This window comes from Catharus ustulatus, chromosome 13 (assembly GCF_009819885.2).
Source record: "Catharus ustulatus isolate bCatUst1 chromosome 13, bCatUst1.pri.v2, whole genome shotgun sequence".
Lineage (NCBI taxonomy): Eukaryota > Metazoa > Chordata > Aves > Passeriformes > Turdidae > Catharus > Catharus ustulatus.
In genome coordinates, this window is record NC_046233.1 from 18495615 (window position 1) to 18514773 (window position 19159).

The 19159-nt window shown below is 43.0% G+C and overlaps 1 protein-coding gene across 6 annotated transcripts in view; it reads left to right on the top strand.

The window, feature by feature from the left end:
- ATP2B2 (ATPase plasma membrane Ca2+ transporting 2) overlaps positions 1-19159 on the top strand; it is a 221890-nt gene that overhangs the window by 99612 nt on the left and 103119 nt on the right. For all 6 annotated transcript variants that reach the window (XR_004419303.2, XM_033071630.2, XM_033071631.2 and 3 more), the window contains exon 3: positions 14299-14496. Coding sequence is in view for 5 of the 6 variants with exons in the window: in XM_033071630.2 (XP_032927521.1) it covers positions 14299-14496 (198 nt within the window). In the remaining variant the exon portion in view is untranslated. The remainder of the gene's footprint in view (positions 1-14298; positions 14497-19159) is intronic.

Here is a 19159-nt window from a genome sequence, read left to right on the forward strand (position 1 = left end):
TGCTTTCCCTGCCTCGTGCTTGGTGCTCATGTGTGTGGTGCTGAAGGGTTGTGTTAATGAAGCTTCCTCCTCTCCTGCAATGACAATCCTCCAGGCCCAGGCTCTTCATTAATGAATAATGATGGAACAGAGGAGGCACTTGGGTCATTTTATCCTCCAAGAGCAGTGAGCAGTCCTGAAGAGAATGCTGCAATGCAGCTATAAGCAAAACTGTACAGATGACAAAGTGCCTTTGAATCATAGGCTGTGCTTCTGGAACATTTTGGGTTTTAGGAAGATTGCCAGTTTCCCAAAGCACTTTTTCTTAGGCACGGAATCTTTTTTTTTTTTTTCTTTCTTTTTTCTGCTATTTCAGAAAGACTCATTCCAATGTCTTCTATTCTACCAACTTGGAAACCTGAGCTTCAATAAAAATAGAAAGTGTCTGATCCTGCTGTGTTCAGCAGCCATTGAAAAGGACTTGGGGAGATTTCTGTTTCATAATGTTTGTACAGCAGTTGGCTCGTAGTAATTTGCATAAGATTTTGGACTGTGAATTTGGACTGACTTTCCCCAAAACATTTTGTGAGAGGCAGGAACCACACAAGAAAAAATAACCTGACAAGTCGGGGTACAGAGCAGAGCCAAACCTACTTTCCTATGGAAAATAAAAATAGAATTTCCAATTAAGTTACTAATGAGACAAGTGGACAATTCTATGTTAAGTTCAGAAAATGTTTTAAGTGTTCCTTTCCTTGGGGTGAGCATAACTGGGATAACTTCATTTTTCTATCTCTTTTGGTGTAAAGAATGTAATTAATTCCTTAAGTGGTTGTTATCTAAATCTATGCCTCTGTGTTACATGATAAAAGTGTTAAGTGCTTAGAATTCTGCTCCCTTTTGGTATAATTAGAATGTTGGCTTTTTCTTTCTAATCACTTTTTGCTTCTTGGTCTTTTTGTTTGTTTTTACTTGAAAGAATTTGCTTCTAATTTAACAATGTAAATTATTGTGTGATCTCAACACAATGAATTATATTGTGTTAAAACATGAATTATTGTGGCACCTGTGTGGATCAGCTCCCAGTTTCCATCCCCTGGGATGAGCAGGGCCCTGGCTCCAGCAGCACCTTGGACATGCCCAGCTCAAAGTGGGCTCAGCAAACTCAGCCTAAGGGATTCACCTGTTCTCAGCTCTGCTCTGCATCTATTCTGGGATATCTGTCCCCTAATAACACTGTGGAGAACTCTTGGTGTGCAGTTCCTGCTCTGATTCATAGATCTCTTCCCAGGATGAATCAAAGCAGTGAATGAATGGCTGGAAGTCAGATGAGATGGGTGGCACAACATCAACAGAGGGAATTGCTGTGCAAGGGAAAGGTGGCAAGCCATGAATGCATTAAATGAGTTCCCATTGGAGACCTTTTCACCAAAAATCTAAACTTCCCAAAGTACAAGCAAGGTTAATCAATTAATTAATTAATATCTGTTGTGGTTATTTGGCAGGCATTAAGAAAATGCAATATTTGTTTATTCAGTGAAGCTGTCCAAGGATGTCTCTTAATAGGAATTTGGTGCTTCTACCATGATAAAATAAAATATTTTGTTTTCTGCTGATGTGTCTATCACAAATTCAACACATTTCACAATATTTCACAATATTTCACAAATTTCACAATATTTCACAGTTTCACAATTATCCCAAATACAAACACTTGCAATGTGAGGACACTTCTTCCAGGGCTTTGATCAGAACTGCATCCTCAAATCCTCAATGTGCACTGGCCAAAGGACATGCTAAATTTTCAACTTCTCAAACCACAAAGCAGAAAATTAAAGTGGAGGAAAAGGTCATTCGTAAGGCAAAGAACACAAACACACAGATAATGTGACCAAAAATACTGAAGAGATTTGAACAGAGACACTTTCCCACTTTTGTCACCTCAAATGGAATTCCATGGGAGCTGAGTGACTCTCAGGGTTTGTTTTTTTTTTGATTGCTGGAACTCCATCTTTTGTACCCCAAAAGTGTTTCCCACTTTTGCTTTTATTGTGACTGTGAACTGGGACGACTTGAAATGGGCCCAGTTTGGTGGCCATAAAAAACATCCATGGAGCCCTTGGCTGCCTTTCTAATTTAATTTAATTTTTGATTTGCCCTGAAAAACAACCTGGAGAAGTTCAGTAGTGATTAGTGCATTCAGATTCTGTTAATTGTGTGGAGGGCTAATCAAGGTGATTGACAATTTGTGCTTCATGGAAGAGAGAATCTATTCTTTTGGGCTTTTTTGTGCTAAATTGGGAGATGTCTGTGGGTGTTGTGCTCCTGGTGGAGTTTTGCTGCATGGGGGTACAGGAATAAAATGATGCTCTATCCCTCAGTACATCTTGGGATTGATTTGGTCACAGCTTGTAATTTCTCATCACTCAAAAATAAAGCAGGAGTCGAGAAAACATTGTCACTTTTTCTGGTATTTTTATTAGCTTTAAATGAGGCTGAGAGCTCTTTGGAATAAAAACATTTGATTGGTTCCAGTGGGGGCATCATCCAAGTGAAACACTGCTGCTCGTGTGAATGCCCTGCTCTGGGACACCTGCACCCTTTTGTGGAAGGTCCTGAGACTCTGCTTGCATCTCTTCTCCATTTAATCTGGAAAATGGGGCAAGAGGGAGCTTGTTTGCCTGGCTGAGTTATCAGTGCCCAGTGATTGCCAGCTTTGAGTGCACATCTGTGTTCAGTTTTGGGCTGGCCACAGTAGAACAGCTCATGTTGGCATTGATGGATGGAATTTTACAGCTTCTTCCACTTCTCTTCTTCTTCTAAGTCTGTATTTAAGTCTGCAGGAAAGGCAGATGATGATCTAAAGGGTGTACAAATATTTACAAATGAGTGTAAACATCAGCAGAAAACAAAGTAATATTTTGTATCATAGCAGAAGTACCAAGTTCTCATTAACAACCATCCTTTGGCAGCTTCACTGAGTAAACAAATATTGCATTGTCTTAATGCACCCCAATTAACCCCAAGTTATTAATTAACCCTCTTTGTACTTCGGGAAGTTTAGATTTTTAGTGAAAAGCTCTCCAATGGGAACTCATTTAATGTATTCATGGCTTGCCACCTTTCCCTTGCACAGCAATTCCCTCTGTTGATGTTGTGCCACCCATCTCATTTGACTTCCAGCCATTCATTCACTGCTTTGATTCCTGCTGGGAAGAGGTGTCTGAATCCAGAGTAGGAACTGCACACCAAGAGTTATCCACAGTGCTATTAGGGGACAGATATCCCAGAACAGATGCAGAGCTGAGAACAGGTGAGTTTGCTGAGCCCACTTTGACCTGAGTGTGTCCAAGGTGCTCATCCCAGGGGATGGAATTTGGGAGCTGATCCACACAGTGCCATGAGAGGATGGGCTGAGAGGGAAATGATGAGTGCAGGCTCACAGGGGGAGCAGTGGGAGTGCTGGAACGCTGCCAGAGCCCTCATCTCACTGTGGTGCTCCTGGGCTGATTTCATCCTTTGGGTGCTCCAAAAGCACCTCCCAGGCTGGGCAGCGTGGTCAGAGGGAAGTCACCGTCCCTGCAGGAGTGAGAGCAGTGCTGAGCAGATGGCATCATGATCACAGCCCTGGGTTTTCTCCAGCATTCTCACTCTTTTTCAGCTCCCCTCTCCTGGATGCCCAGCAGGGAATGCTCAGCCTGCAGAGCTGGGGAGCCCTGTGTAGGTGACACAGTGACGTTCTCACAGGAGCACTGGGTGACACTGACTGAGGCATTAAGAGCTGCCAAGTAGCAGCACTTGGAGGTAACACCTCAGGAAAATACAGTTTGGTTTATTTGTTGTTTTTTCTAAGTGAGCTGGAAAAGAATGATGCCAAGGAAGCAGCCTGAGCAAAGTGGATTTTGATATTTCATTTAAAATTTCTTACAGACCTCACAAAGATGTGTCCCATCAGAATACAAATTTATTCTTCTGTTTTGTGTTTTTTTGTTAAAGATTAAAGCACCCTGTGAGGCATTAACTACTTAACCCACATATGCCTGGCCTCATCAGAACCCCCTCTTTTCCATACTGTTGTTGTCAGAGCATCTGTTGTTATGCTGTGTTACTTTTAACCTTTTCAGTAGGCTTCATCAAATAAATGTGAGCACCAGACCCTTGGAACTGCTGATGCCACAGAAACTGTGGTGATTGCAGTGACAATAACAGGAGAGATTCTTCATGGAAGAGGAGAGATTGTTTCCTCTCCCTGAAAAAGGAGACCTTCAGAATACTGCATAAGAGCCTCATGCTGGATTAAAAGTCTGTCTGATAGGTCTTGCAGAATGTCTCCCTCCCTCAGGCCTTGCTTTCCCAGGTTCATGTCTTTTATTCCTTTATTCCTTTGCTGTTTTCTGACTGCGATTAATGTGACTCTGAGTGGGCACACAAAATCAGGAGAAGTCTTCAGCAATTTAGGCCACATCACCCTGAAAGCACCTTCTGGTGTGAGAGGGCAGCTGAGGCTCTCCGTGGTACCTTCAGCTGGATGGAATTGGTCACCTGGCCACAGATCCTGGGACATTCCAGTGGCACCAGCAGCCTTTGGACACAGTGCTGGACTTGCAAAACTCTGAGGCTGTGAAGTCACTCCTGTGACAAGACAGGAGAGAAAGCAGAGGTGTTTTGGGATTGTGTCAGCTGTGAGGAGGTGCCCATACAGCAGCTGTGTGACTGTGGCTTGGGGTGGGGTCAGCAGCTGAGTCCCCAGGCTCAGTGTCCTGCTCACACAGGGCCATGTGGCTCCATCCCTCTCCTCTCTGTCCCCTGCCAGGACCCAAGCACAGCCCCTGAGGCATTCCCTGTTCTCCCAGGGCTGCTGGGATGGGCTGGGGGTGTGTAAAGGTGGTTCTGCACCACGTAATTGGTGCTTTGGCTGGAGTCTCTTTTGTCTTCACTCAGAGTCAGGATTAAAGGAAACTGATTTTCTCGTGTTCGAGCTTGGTTGTTTATTAAATTTTATCAAAAGTACAGAAAGCAACACTTCCAGCCACCTGCTAGAAGTGAATGAAATGAAGATGAATCCAATTGGTACAAGATCTCTTAAAGCTAACCAGTCCAATAGAGAATTAACACCTATATTATTTATACTTTTAACCCAATAACCAAATTCCCATGACCCTCAGTGTGACACTGACCAACCAGAAACTACAACCTGAAACCATGAAGAAGGAAGATGAGCACCCAAAGAGACGCCACCCAAAATCCTCCAGCTTGTCCCATACCTATTACTATACTATAAAAACCCTCAATTTCAAACCCTTCACCCTGTGAAAGCACACACTTCTATTTAACTACACAGCCATGATTTTAACTCCATCACTCAAATTTGGAGCCTTGTCCAAGGCCTCAGACCAAAAGCAGTGTTCTGCAGGGGGTCAGTGCCTGACAGCACAGAAAGCTCAAACCCCCAGGTCTCTGGGAGCCAGCACCTGATGGCTGCACCTCTGCAGAGCTGGAGGAGCCCCAGAGCTCACTCTGGCAGTGCCTCCCCTGGTGCCACAGCCAGAGCTCCCCTGGCTGATGGAAATGCCTCCCCTGGGACCCCTGCATCCCCCAGGCTGGGCTGGATCCACACACAGAGGCACAGTGCCTCTGGCAGCAGCACTTCCCTCTTGTGCTGTGGGAGCAGGGACTCACACATGGATTTTAGGGCCTTTTTCTTCCCTGAAATTGCCACTGGCAATTTTTGTGAAGGGGTGATTTTAATTTTTTTTTGTATTATCCAGTGAGAATGGTGATAAGATGTTATGAAGGTGTGTTAATTAAGGAAGGCTTTCCACTTTGACATTATGATGTCATTAATTCTGTGATTGTTTTCTTGACAATCACTTTGGATCTCTTCTGTTAAACTTCCATGGTTGCTCCTTGCCATGACCTGATTTATGTGTTAGTGCTTTCCAAGCCTGACCTCCAGAACAACCACTTAATGTGTCATAACTGTCTCTTGAGATGGACCCAGGGATGAAGATTTAATTTAAATATTAAGAGCAAGAAAAAGATTTCACGTTATCTGGATCAATTATATTACTATAATTCAGCACTGTAGCCCCACATTTTTGATACTATTTCCTTCATACTCTCATTCAACCTCATTGAACTGGTCCCACATTACACATCTGTGTTTCAGAAGGAAATCCAGACTTAGTGGGTAATACAAAATGTGCAGAGGGCGTTTGGATGGTCCACTTTAAATCCTAACCTTACCTTCTGTGGGAGAGAAATCCTGGCTTAGTTTTAATAATCAAAAAATATGTTTGAAGCATCATTCTCAAGGCTTTGAGTACCTGGAAAGTGGGACTCTCTATCCCTTCCTAAAAGCCCCAACACCATTCAGAAGCTGAGGCTCTGTGATGCTGAACAAACCTGGAGTATCCAGTGGCTGTGGGGTACCCCACTGGTTTGGGATTGTTTGGCTTTACTTTGATTGTCTCTTAGTGCTGGGTGAAGATCTGTGCTGTCACTGCTCTGGTATTTACATATCTAATGCAAAAAGGATTTTTTATTGGCATTTTGTTATCTAGTTGGTGATGGCTGGGATGATGGGTTTAGTCTAGATTATTTGTGTCTATTCTAGATTATTAGTTTTTATTCTAGATTATTAGTATTTATTACAATCCTTGCCCTGAATCTAATGGCTTTATTATACTTGGTATTATATATCATGATAGAGCAAAATAAAAAGTTTCCAGGAGCCTGGGGTACCAAGGTGAGACATGTCTGGATGGTTTCATGATTTTCAGATGGAGTAAGAGCTGAAGGAATGATTTCTGCTGGGACAATTCTCTTCCCTCTCAGCAGCCACACTCCCACTGACAGCAGAACATTTGTAAAAAAAATTAAATCCCAATTCCTCTTTTTTCATGCTGGACCTTGAGCTCTCACTGAGTGCTTTATCAGCCTTTGCAGAAAGCTCCCAGCTCTCTGTTTAGGCCAGAAAACCATTAGTCATCTGCTACAGTACATGTCTGGCCTTTAATATTTGATGTCTCATCTGTTGCCCCAGTCCTGGCTCATGTTCATGTGCTGCACATAAGTCCAGTCATTAGATTATTATGAAATCATGGCACATCTTTCACATGAGTGACTTTTTTTGGGGCTGTTTTCAGCCACTATCAAGAACCATTTCTGGTGCTGCTGTTATTACTCATCTTATGTAAACTGTTTGTTCCTGCTCAGTGGCTTCATTTCAGGGCAATTCTACTTTACAAAGGAATTAAAAGATGATGGAAGAAATAAAACCCCAAATGGCTGGATGGGGAAGGGAATTAGAGGTGTCATAGGGCATTCAGAAACAAACCCTGCCTGGTGTAAATGCAAATCAGCACTCTCAGATGATGAGGATTCACTCCCCTGAACTGCCCCCAACCTGTCTGGGGCAGGAACCTCAGCCTTTCCCTCCCTCACCAAATCAAGATAAAGTTTTCTAGAATTTCTACAGATTGAGAGATGGGAATTTGTGGCAGAAGGGCAAGTTGTTCTGTACCTGTTCCTAACATTTGCATTAGAGAATCAGTCTGTAAGAACAATTGTTCAGCTCTTCGGTTCCTTTATTTCTGGAAAGGTCACGGAATTAGAGAGGTGTTTGCATACTTGGTGTGACTTCAGCGACAGCTTCGGTTGCAGCCTGGCAGAGGGAAGGTTTCTGGGAGGGTTTTTGTAGTCAGGTCGTTGGATTTGGGATGCTGAGGGGTGGCAGAGCTCAGAGGGCAGGATGGGGTGGCTGGGCCACTTGTTGCTGTCAGATGTGAAGAGGGAGGATGATTAATGAGGAAGTGGAGAGGGAGGTAATTAATTTCCTGTTTCTGTGCCCTCTTTTCTCTATGTTGGCTGTCTGGATCTGGCTGCAAAGTGTTTGAGACCAGGAGGGTCTGAGTCCTGCAAGGTTCTGCTCCCAGGACAGACCCAGCAGCAGCACAAAGCTTGCAGGACACGTGCTTAGATGACTGCAATGCCAAAGGCTTTTAATTTTTGGATGTATTTCTTAACCTTTATATAAAAGAAAGTATTCAAGTGATATTAATGAAAAAGGGTAATGAGATTCATTACACTTAGAGACAGCTTTGTAGTCCTGAGATTAGAAGGAAATTATTATTTGTTGAGGTTCATTCAATAGTGAAATTCCAATTCACCTTGCTGGAATTAGAAGATGCTCTCATTAAACTCTCTGTTATTGATGGGCAGCATTCTCTCAACAGACTTTATTTTAATATGACCTGAACAGAATTTCAATGTACTGCATGGAAAATCTTGGTAAAACTGGGAGGTCACAGAGGCATCTGTTCCAGGGGTGAATATTTCCACCTTGTGTTTCCCATCTTTGGGGTATATTTCACTTGGAAACCAATCCTCTTGTGTCAGTTTAATGCAATCTGTGTTTTTGTGGTATTCCAGGTGTTTGTTTCCCTTAGATAAGCAGGGTGATGAAGAATTCCTGACCTAAGGGAGGCTGGATTACATCACAGTGATGACATCATTGTACCTTAGGGACAAACCTGACCTTCCTTAGCATTTGATCCAAACCATTACAGTGATCAGAGTTTACTGGGAGTGTCCCCTTGCCTCCCAGCCAGGCAGGGGCAGTTTCCTAAGGCACACCTCAGGAACTGAATCTGCTGGTTCCAAGCTCTTGATTTGAATTGAAAATGTGACATTTCCAGCTCTTTCAGTCACTGTTACAGAGATGATGCTGCTTAGATTGCTGCTGAGGAAATGGGAGAAAAAAAGCTGAACTATTTCTTGCTTGTTGAGAGAGAGCAAAACTCTGCTTCCAAGGGCAGAGAGTCAAATCCCACTAAAAATATTGTGTGGGACATGAACTTGTCCTTGTTACCCCAGCAGCAGCTGAGCTGGTATTTCTAATTCATGTTCATCAGGAGGATGTGAGAGTCTGCAGGAGCTCCATGAGCCCCTGGGCCTGGGGCAGGGTCTCCTGAATTGTGATGGAGCAGCAGGAATGGCAGGGAGCTTGATGGGAAGTACATGGAATTGGTGAAACCAGTCAAAGAAAATGAAATAACTGTCCAGGTGATTTTTGGGGTGTTGTATTTTTTAATTTCTGTGATGGTGGGACTGCTCATCGTGGGAGAGGAGAGTTTGAGGCCAGGGGGGTTTTGGCTTCAGAGATAAAACCCAGGAAGAACTCAGGTGTATCAAACCTAATTTTTAATTATCTCTAACCAAAATAATTGCCTTTCCTCTTTCCCTTCATTTGCACACCATCCTTGGAAGCCTTTCCTTTCCATGCTGAACAAATCTCACATTTGATTTTTAAAATACCATCATTTACAGGTTTTGCTGTTTGAAATTTTTATCTCCTTTTCTGGCTGCATCAGAAAAAGCGCAGAAGGAATTTAATAGGCAATGACTGCTTTATTTGTTCAATTAACGCAAATGTAAATTCTTCATTCTTCATCTCCTAATTTGAGCCAATTTCAAACAGTCTCTTAAAAGTTTTATGGTTTTTTTCCCCCCCATTGTTGTGTTAGTAGTGCTGTGCTTTTGCTATTTTTGCAGGATCAGAATCATTCTGTGTTTGTCATGCTCCATTTGGTTGCAGTGGAGATGACTGTCAGAGCAATACATTTTTCCAGGCATTAATTGAAAAAATAGCTTTATATTCAGTGTGCAGGAACTGGCAGATGTAGATAAGGAACGCAGAAAATTCATTAAGTGGCATTTCTCCAGTTCTGAGTTCTTTTTCTTCCTCCAAAAAGGCAACAATGCCAGATTAAATCATAAATGAATTTAATATACTGCACGACACTTTAGAAAATGTTTTCTATGCAGTCGCTTTCATTCTCCCACAAATTTTCGTGAAAACTTTTGGAAAATGAAACCTTAAAAAATTACTCAAGTGCTGGAAGCATCAGTAAATTTTCACAATATTTCCTGAACCTGTGTGCAGTATTTGTATGCAAATTTAAGCCAAATCTGCACATCTGTTTCTAAACACTCGGGTCAAGCAAAGTTGTGGTGCACAGCTTTGACCCAGAAAAGCACTTAAATAAAATATTCATACTTGTGTGGAGAAATGAACCTAAACCCAGCCAGCCTGTGACTTTTATTGCCACACAGAACAGGAGATGGGAGGATGAAGAAGAGGATGTGCTGGGAATATGTGAAATCTGAAATCCTACTGAGCTTCTATTTCCATTCATGTTTTTTATTCCCCATTGGTTCTTTTCCACATCCTTGGATGTTTTATATCCTCACACAGAAATGATGTTTTAAATTGCCTTCATCTGCAATGCTCTTCCATTGTTGTCACAGGACTCGGGGGAGACATAAACCCACAATGTTCAGGAGATGAGGTCGGTGTGTGTGACAGGATAAAAAGCCAACATGCAGAGTGGAGCAGCAGGAGAGGCAGGGCCAGGCTCAGGTGCTGGTGGGGCAGATGTCCTGTGCTGCCCTCGCTGTGCTCACTGCTGCTTGTGCCATCTGGGCACCACGAGCCAGCCCAGAGCCCCCAGGAATAATTCAAATCACTTCTCTGAGTGGAGCAGCTCACTTGGAAAAGATAAAGAGGCCCCTCTTGCACCTCCTTATGCACTCTGAGAGTTCATGGGAGTTTTGCAGAGCACACCTCCTGCCTTGCCTCAGAGGCTCAGCCCCATTTCCCCACATCTTTGTTACTCCCATGCACTTTGTCCTTTCTGACCTTATCTCTGCAGAACTCTTAAAATCCAATTTCATCACATTTCTCCATCATATCCTTTCCTTTCTTTCTCTCCCTCATTCAAAGGGTTTGTTCATTTCTGCCTTTCAGTGGGAGTTAAACAAAACAGCCCCAAAATTTTGCTGGAAAGGATTCTGAGTCATCACTCAGAATGGGTCACAGGAGAAGGGAAACCTTTTGGTTTGAACTGGACACTGGATGTTATTTTCCAGGATTTCTGAATGATTTACAAGGAAATAAATCTCATTATTAAAGATGAATATACTCTGGCTTTTAGATGAGACTGAGTGGGTGAGTAATTTCACCAAGACTTAGAGAAAAGACTAAAACCATCTGCATAATTTACCCTTGTTTGTGGTTCTTAAGGAAAATGATATTAATAAAAATGGAAGAGTCTGAATGACTGATGTCTGAATTCCAGCATTAACATTACTGGACTATAGTCAGAAAAATAAAGATGACTGTGGGTGCTTTAGACAGTCTGTTCCTCAGCCTTCTGGTGTCTAAATGGACAAATCTTATCTTAGAGAAAAAGCAGCTCTTGGGGTTCCAGCCTCTCCTTGCTTTGGAGGCCCCTCAGGTGTATTTTACATCATGAACATGGGACAGGAGCTGGGACAGGAGCTGGGACAGGAGCTGTCCTTTGTGTGCCCTCCTGGCAGTGAGCTCCAGGGCATCATTCCAAACTCAGGAATGCAGCACTGTAAATGTGATTTGGATTATTGAAAATCCCTGCAGTTTTTCCCTGTGCTGTCCCTGTGCTGGAGAGCTCCAGTCCCGTGCTGAGCTGCTGGAGCTGGCCCACCACTGAGCACAAATGTTGTGCCTTGGAGAGCAGGCATTGTTCTGCTCCTTCCGTGCTTTCAGCTTTTCCTTCCACGTTTTTGTGCTGCTGCCTGAAGCTGCATCAGGTAAAAATTTCTGCCCCAAATCCCTGTCAGTGGTGCCCAAGGAGTTTCCCCTTCATGTGTGAGGTTGAGTAGGTTGAGTTTTGGGGGTGTGATGCAAATTGTGGATGCCTTTTGTCAAAGTCCAATGAGGAGGAGCTGGAAAGGGGCTCAGCCTGGAGAAAAGGAGGCTCAGGGGGAATTTCTGGCTCTGCTGCCAGGGAACAAAAGAAAGATGACCTCAAGGTGTTCCAGGGGAGGTTTAGATTGAATATTAGGAAAACTTTCTCCATGGAAGGGTTGTCAAGTAGTGGAAGAGGCTCCTAGGAGGGTGGTGGAGTCACCATCCCTGGAGGCATTCAAAACCATGCCTGGGGACGTGGGGGCCTTGGCAGTGTTGGGTTAAAAGTTGGATTCAATGATCTTAGAGGTGTTTTCCAACCTTAATGATCCCCTGATTCTCTGATTTTTAGCACAAATCCTTCTTTTGGGCAGCCCTCTGGTGCTGCTCACAGTGCCCTGGTTTTGCTGGAGGCTGATCCCTCACCTGGGTTGCCCAAACTTCTGTGACCTCTGTGGGGCCACAAAAATTCCCATGGCACAGGGTAAAAGATTTTCCTGCCTTGGAAGCTGCCTGGGAGCTCTCAGAGGAGCTGGGATGCTGGAGGATGATGCAGGCACTTCCTGCTGGCTGGAACCTGTGTCACTGAGCACGGGGCCCTGCAAATTAACCAAGGTAATTAATAATAACACCAGGGAGGGGCTCGTGTTTCTCAGCAGCTGAAGGGGAAATGAAACTTTGATGAGTTAACCAAGAGGCAGAAGCTGCCCAGCAGCTGTAAGGAGACACCTGGAGGGAAAGGTGAGTCAGGATGTGCTTGCAGTGGGGATCACTGATCCCGCCAGGGCAGCATCGCTTTCCTCCCCAGGAGCTGCCTGGGAGGGGCTGGGGCAGCCAGGCACAGCCTGGGGACTCTCAGCATTCCCTCCCTGCCTGCAGGCCGTGCTCCCCACTCCTGAGGTGTCCCATAAGCTTTGGGAGAGGCAGGGATTTGCCCTGAGCCCAGGAAACCTCATGGCCTGGGGCTGATGGCTCCTCCCTCACAGGCACCTTCTGTTCCTCCCAGGTCAGCTCTGGTGTTTTTCTGGGGTCATGCAAGGATGGATTGCCATAAATAATTATAAATAACAGAATCACAAGGAAGAGAGGTCCAAGATCAAGTCCAACCTGGCCCAACACCTGAACTAGACACCACAGCACCGAGTGCCACGTCCAATCTTTTTTTAAACTCATCCAGAGATGGTGACTCCAGCACCTCCCCACACAGACCATTCCAATACTTTATCACTCTTTCTGTAAAAAACTGTTTCCTAATATCCAACCTGTATTTCCCTTGGCACAGATCAGAACTGTGCCCTCTCATTCTGTCAGTGTTGCTTGGAGAAGAGTCCAACCCCAGCTGAGCACAGGCACCCTTCCCTTCAGGGAGCTGTAGGGAGCGATGAGGTCACCCCTGAGTCTCCTCTCATCAATAACTTTTTGTTGCTGATCACATTAAAAACCTAAAATTTTGAAGATGTTCCAGCTGGGTTGGTGTCTTCTCTAAATAAGACGAGAGGAAACATCCTCCAGGTGCAGCCAGGGAGGTGTAAATTGAATATTAGGGAACATTTCTCCTTGGGAAGGGCTGGCCAGCACTGGAACAGGCTGTGCAGGGCAGGGCTGGAGCCACCACCCCTGGAGGGATTTAAGGGGTGTGGATGTGGCCCTTGGGGGCAGGGGGTGCTGCTGGGACTGGGAGTCTGGGGCAACAGCTGGACTTGATGATCCTGAAGGGCTGTCCCAAACTAACCAATCCTATCACATCAGATATTGTTTGGCAGAAAGGTGGAACTCTTCTTGCAGTTTTTTATCCTGCTCAGAGGGATATTTGGGCACAGTTATTTGACCCTAATGATGCTTGCAAGTATTTTGTTTTGTTTTTCTGGAAAGGCACCAGACGTGCATCCTTTAATATAATAAAAAGGAGGGAAAAAAGTATCCCAGTGGATTGTTCAGCACAACCACCCATTGTTATCTTGTGTCCTTAAATTGAAATGCTCTTAAATTGAAGCATCATGTAAAATACATGGAGCCATATTGTTTCCTTTTGCCTTTCTGTGCATATTCAGCTTGTCACTTTGCCTTTTTCCTGTGACAAAAATGTGATGCAACTCGTTCCAGGGATGTGTTGAAGTCCATTTGCAGCCAGAGGTTGCTTTGAAGTAGCACAAGAGAGGCTTTATTGATTTATCCTTTGCGTTCAGAATAAAGATTTGTGTGATCTGCTACAGGTATTACCAAAAGCTTCCATCAGCTGCTCCAGCTTCATCCCAAAAATAATTTATTTGTGCTTTAGGATCTATTTTCAGAAGTCATTGCTTGTATATGTGTATATACATAGGTCTTATGAATATAAACCTCTGAATTCAAAGACTTTTTGGTGATTAAACCTGGCAAGAATTAGTGCTAAATGGAGCTCGTGAAAATTCTGTCCAGAACATCAGGACAAATCCTCTTGCAAAACCACAATTTAAATGTAATATTTGTGTTTGTTAATATGCCATAGGTGCTACAGCTTGGAATTTTTCTTGTAGAAGAAATTTATAGGAATGCATTTTCTATTTCATGGCAATTTCATCTGATTTTGTTTTATTTTGTTTTCTTTACAGGATTAGCGGGCACTGCTGCAGACCTAGAAAAAAGAAAGCTTATTTTTGGAAAAAATTTTATACCTCCAAAGAAGCCAAAAACATTCATACAGCTAGTTTGGGAAGCATTGCAGGATGTGACTCTTATAATCTTGGAAATTGCAGCCATCATATCTTTGGGGCTTTCGTTTTATCAGCCACCTGGAGAAGGGAATGAAGGTAAAAACTTTTCACAGAAGTCATCTCAGTTTAAGCAAAGCGTGTCCTAAATCTCAAATCAATTCCATCACCACCCTCCCTCCAGAAGGTCACTAACAGGAAATTGCCACGTGGTTTGTTCCTGATCCCATTACATCTGCTCCTGACATATTTTTCTTTTCATCCTGACGTTTCTTTATGCAAATCCTGAACCCCATGACGTGAGTTAAAGGAAAATCATAACGTTCTTGTGAAACTGGAGTGGTTTTGATAGAGTTTTCACCTTTGAGCCTGCATTTGGAGTGTGTTTGATTCATCCTTTGTGGTTGTTTATCACGTGTTATGGATGGGAAATATGTAATTGCTTATGTAACTGCTGGATCCCATTGCAGGAACACGGACAAGGCTCCAGTTTACACCAGAGGAAGGCTTGAACTCTGAGATTCACACATTTCAGTATTTTTAGTGGTGCAGCTCAGGCTTGTGAGCCTGGCTCCAAAGGGAGTATTGGAGCAAAGTGCTGTTGCTGATAAATATTCTCCATATTCTGCAGAGCCTTTCTGGCTGCAGGAAGTTTTACCACCCTGCCTGCCCCCCTCCTTTTTCCCCTTCCCCCCCACCTCTTTGGAAAGCACTCTTGAATTCACATGCTTAAAATATTTGTTCCTCTCCATAAATGCAAGATTTCCATTTCTGGCAGCTGATCCAGATTTTTTTCTCCCCCCCTCTCCTGCTCCCTCCTAGACTTCTAAAGCTGGATCAAACATGCTGTGTGAAATGACGTGAGCAGCTTGGCAAATGTAGGAAGAATGTCTTCCTCTAAATATAGCCCTGAAATGCTTTTTACATTTGCTGCAGTTTCCTTTGGCTGCTTTCCTTGCAGCCCCTTCCTCCTTCCCTTCCCTTCCCATTCAGCAGCACAATCAGCACGTAGCCATGCACAGCTCTTGGGTCCTGCTGGGATTCTGTCATTCCTTTAGAAATTATTGGGAATCTTTCATCGCTTTCTCACTGAATTTTGAATCCCTGGCTATTGATTCAGCAGGTGCTCGATGTAGGCATGAAAAGATAAAGGAGTAATTTCTTGTTTTTAGCTGAAGAAAATGTTATTTATTGAAGAAGAAAATGTTATTTATTGAAATTACCACATATAACTGGTAGGATACCTTGGGGACATTCTAAACCATGAGAGATTGTTTACAGAATTAGGATTTATCTTAGACTAAATGTGCAGATTGCCTTATTTTATTTTATTTGGGAGGGAAGGAATTTTGAAAGTGTGATCTCTCCAGGTTTTAGGAAGAAGGGAGATGTGTCATCAGGCAGGGGTGGTTTGTTTCTTTCTTTCTCAAATTGTTATTCTTATTATTTCAATCCTGCATTTAAAATATTTCTTTTCCCATGGGAAGACAGGAGCCAGCTGAGATTCTGAGGCAGTCTGGAAAGCTCAGCAGCACAGCCTGGGAAAATGTGTTTGTGTTTTCCCACAGACAGCATTTTATTCAATAGTCATTCTTTTCCCTGCTGTAAGAATTGTTTTCCTGAAAGGTTTTGCCCTGCTTTGCACAAGAAAAAAATCAAATTAGTGAATATGTTGTAATCCAATTTTTGGAACACATTATAAAGGTCTTCCACATTTTTTTTTGAAGTCTTTCTTTGACCAGTTGTATAAACAATTCCCTTTAATTTTAAAATTAGTATATCATAAATTACTTCCGAAGGTACCTTTAATTTATTGGTAGATGACCTTTTTAAAGAGTCCTAAACACTGGAAAATTGGAAAAAATCTTGATTTTGCCTTGGTGAAGTGGGGAGCAATCCCACTTGAAATTGGTTTTAATAGGTTTCTCTTTCCTTTCCTGACTCTCCCCAGAATGAAAATTTCATTGACATATACACTTACTTGCAGTATTTATGGTGTTTTTTTTCCCCTTGAAAACAATATATTTACTTATGAAAGTACAGCCAGGTGTTAGAAAGGAGAGCTGGCACATGCTGTTCTCTATTCTTGCCTCCTATTTAAATTCTAATCTTTGCTTTTGTTTTTCCAAATGAAATGCATTTTCATTTTGAAAATGAGTTAACAGCACTGTTCTTTCCAGACTGATTTGTTCAATCATCACTGCCAATGTTCTAAACTCGTCAACTTCTTGCTGGAGTGGCTTGAAAAGTTGTCACCCCCTAGAAGTGACAGCCTTGCTTTGGAGGATTAAAGGATAATAACATGGAAACAAGAGACTTTAGAACTCAATGTCAGGGAAACACCACTTGTGTCTCTAATGGAGAATTTATCTGCCTTTATTTAATATATTTATATCTGCCTCTCACACATCCTAAACTTGTATCTACCAATGGCATTACTGGTTAATACAATAAGTTGAACTCATCTTTATTTTTAAAATTTACTCTCTTAACTCTTGAAACCCACTTGTAACTTTTGATGCTGTAACAGAATTAGCATTTAGAAGTGAAAAATATATTTCTCCTGAGGCTTTTGAGGGCAAAATTCAGGATAAAATCCACACATCCAGTAAATATTGGAGTGCATGAACTGCTTCAGGAACCTTGTGTGAGCCTCATGGGTGTGAGTGCTCACATCTTCATTTCAGATCTGGGTGAGTCTTGGAGAGCATTATTTTGATTTCTGGTGCAATCAGGGGATCTGATCTAGAGGAATCCCTGGATAAAAGTGCAGTTTTATTGCTCCTCCAGAAGCCACTCCAGTTCTTCCTTTCCATATTCCTTAGCAGGGGTGGAGGTTTCAAGAATGTTGTTCTCAGGAGTTTGGATGCTCTGCTTTGCATTCCCTTTCACCACCTGACAGGCCATTAGAAGCAATTGAGATCTTCTGCATAAATTATTGTCAGCCCCGTGGCAATTACTGTTCTCATTACTGAGCCACACCAAATCAGTTTTTTACCCTTTCAAAAAGGTGCAAAACTGTGGCTGGATTGTAGCAAATACATCTTGAGAGAAAATTCCTAGTGCAGGTGGAGCCTCTGCTACAGGGAGGATCACACAGGGGTGTGTCTGGGGCAAATAATAAAATTTGTAAATTTTATTTACAAATAAATAAAATATTTATTTGTAAATAAATATATATTTATATAAATATATGAACAAATACCTTGTAAATATGCAATAAAATACCTCGTTCCTCAGAAAAAACCCTTGTGTGACAGGGTTTGTGGATTACAGAGTGTTCCCTGCCATGCAGAGTAAGGGCTCTATGATGTCTCAGAGGATTTGTGAGATCCTGGCTTCATTTGAATTGTTTCTGTAATGCAGATTAGAGGTAGTCCAGGACTAAAATGCAAAGGTTTGTATAGTGGTATACGGTGAAATGATTTTTATGTACAGTTAGTAAAGAAACGCCCTGTCCTGTTTTTAAAGACTATGAGTAGAAAAAGCTCCTTCATGAGAGCAAGCAATGGACTCAAACCATTGCATTGCTTGAGGAAACAGAACATCCTTCAGGACAGAGTGCTGGGACTCAGACATCCAGCAAGGAATGGCAAATAGCTTCTCTTGGCCATCCCCAAATATCTGTCTTATTGTGGCTGTGGAAATGAAGAATCTCCTCCTCTACCTGGTAGTTTGTTCCTTTTGGTAGGTTTTTGTTGTTTTGTTGTTGTTTGTTTGTGGGTATTTTAGGTTTTTTGTTTGTTTGGCTGGTTTGCTGTGGTGCTTTCCTCCCTCTTTTCTCCCAGAGCTCTGCTGGAGCAGTCACTTGTGGCAGAATGTCCTCATGGCACTTTGCAGCTCTGTCCCTTTCTGGAGCTGTTTTTCCTCAGTCTCCCAGCAGGATTCTGCTGCTTTGCTGCCTCCCCCATCTCTGTCCATGTGAACTGGTCAAAAATTCCCAGAGCCTCCTGCAAACACCTCCAGCAGCAATTTCTGAGCCCTCTCCAGTCCTCCTCCTTGTTTCTATCTTCAGCCCCAGCATCACATGTGGATCTTATTATCCTCTTGCAGAAACTGCTGATGTCAAGCCCTGACAATCATCTGCTGTTTACAGGAGTGTAACTAACATTTTAACTGTTCTTCCTTGAGTTCTCTTTCTTTCTGGATTGCAAAGGGGGGAGAAGGCAGCCTAAGGAAAGATGTCTTAACATCCCAGTGTTTACCAGGAAGCCCTAGGCAGGACATCTATTTTCCAGCTTACAGCTTTTTGCAGCTTAAAGGTGGAATAAAAAGGAAGTCTTTTTGGTTCAGACAGCTTCTGTTAAAATTCCCAAGGCAAAAGTCTGGATTGAAAACAAAGTTAAATGATCAGTTACATTGCTCAGTGCTACTCAGCAGGGCTTTGGCTGGGTTACCCTTCCCCTTACTCATGCAACAAGTTGGAAAAACACAGGAACAGGACTTGGTCCCCTGAAATTTGGGCCTCCCAAGCTGCTTGTGTTGAGATGTTGGTGGTTTCATGATGATACTGCTGCCCAGGGCTGGAGTTAGGGTTCCTGCTGGCCTCTCATAACCTAAAAGAGATTTTATTTCATGGGGTTCACCACTCAGGTGTTTTCTTATCATTTTTATAATGTGCCATATTGCTCAGGGGGGACTCAAGCTGGAGATTTAAACCAGAAAGGACATCCAGAAACTGGAGAGAAGCTGCAACTGCTGCCTTAGGATGCTGCCTTGCCCTGTTTCTGTGCTGAGCCTCCCCACGGAGGCAGTGCTCACT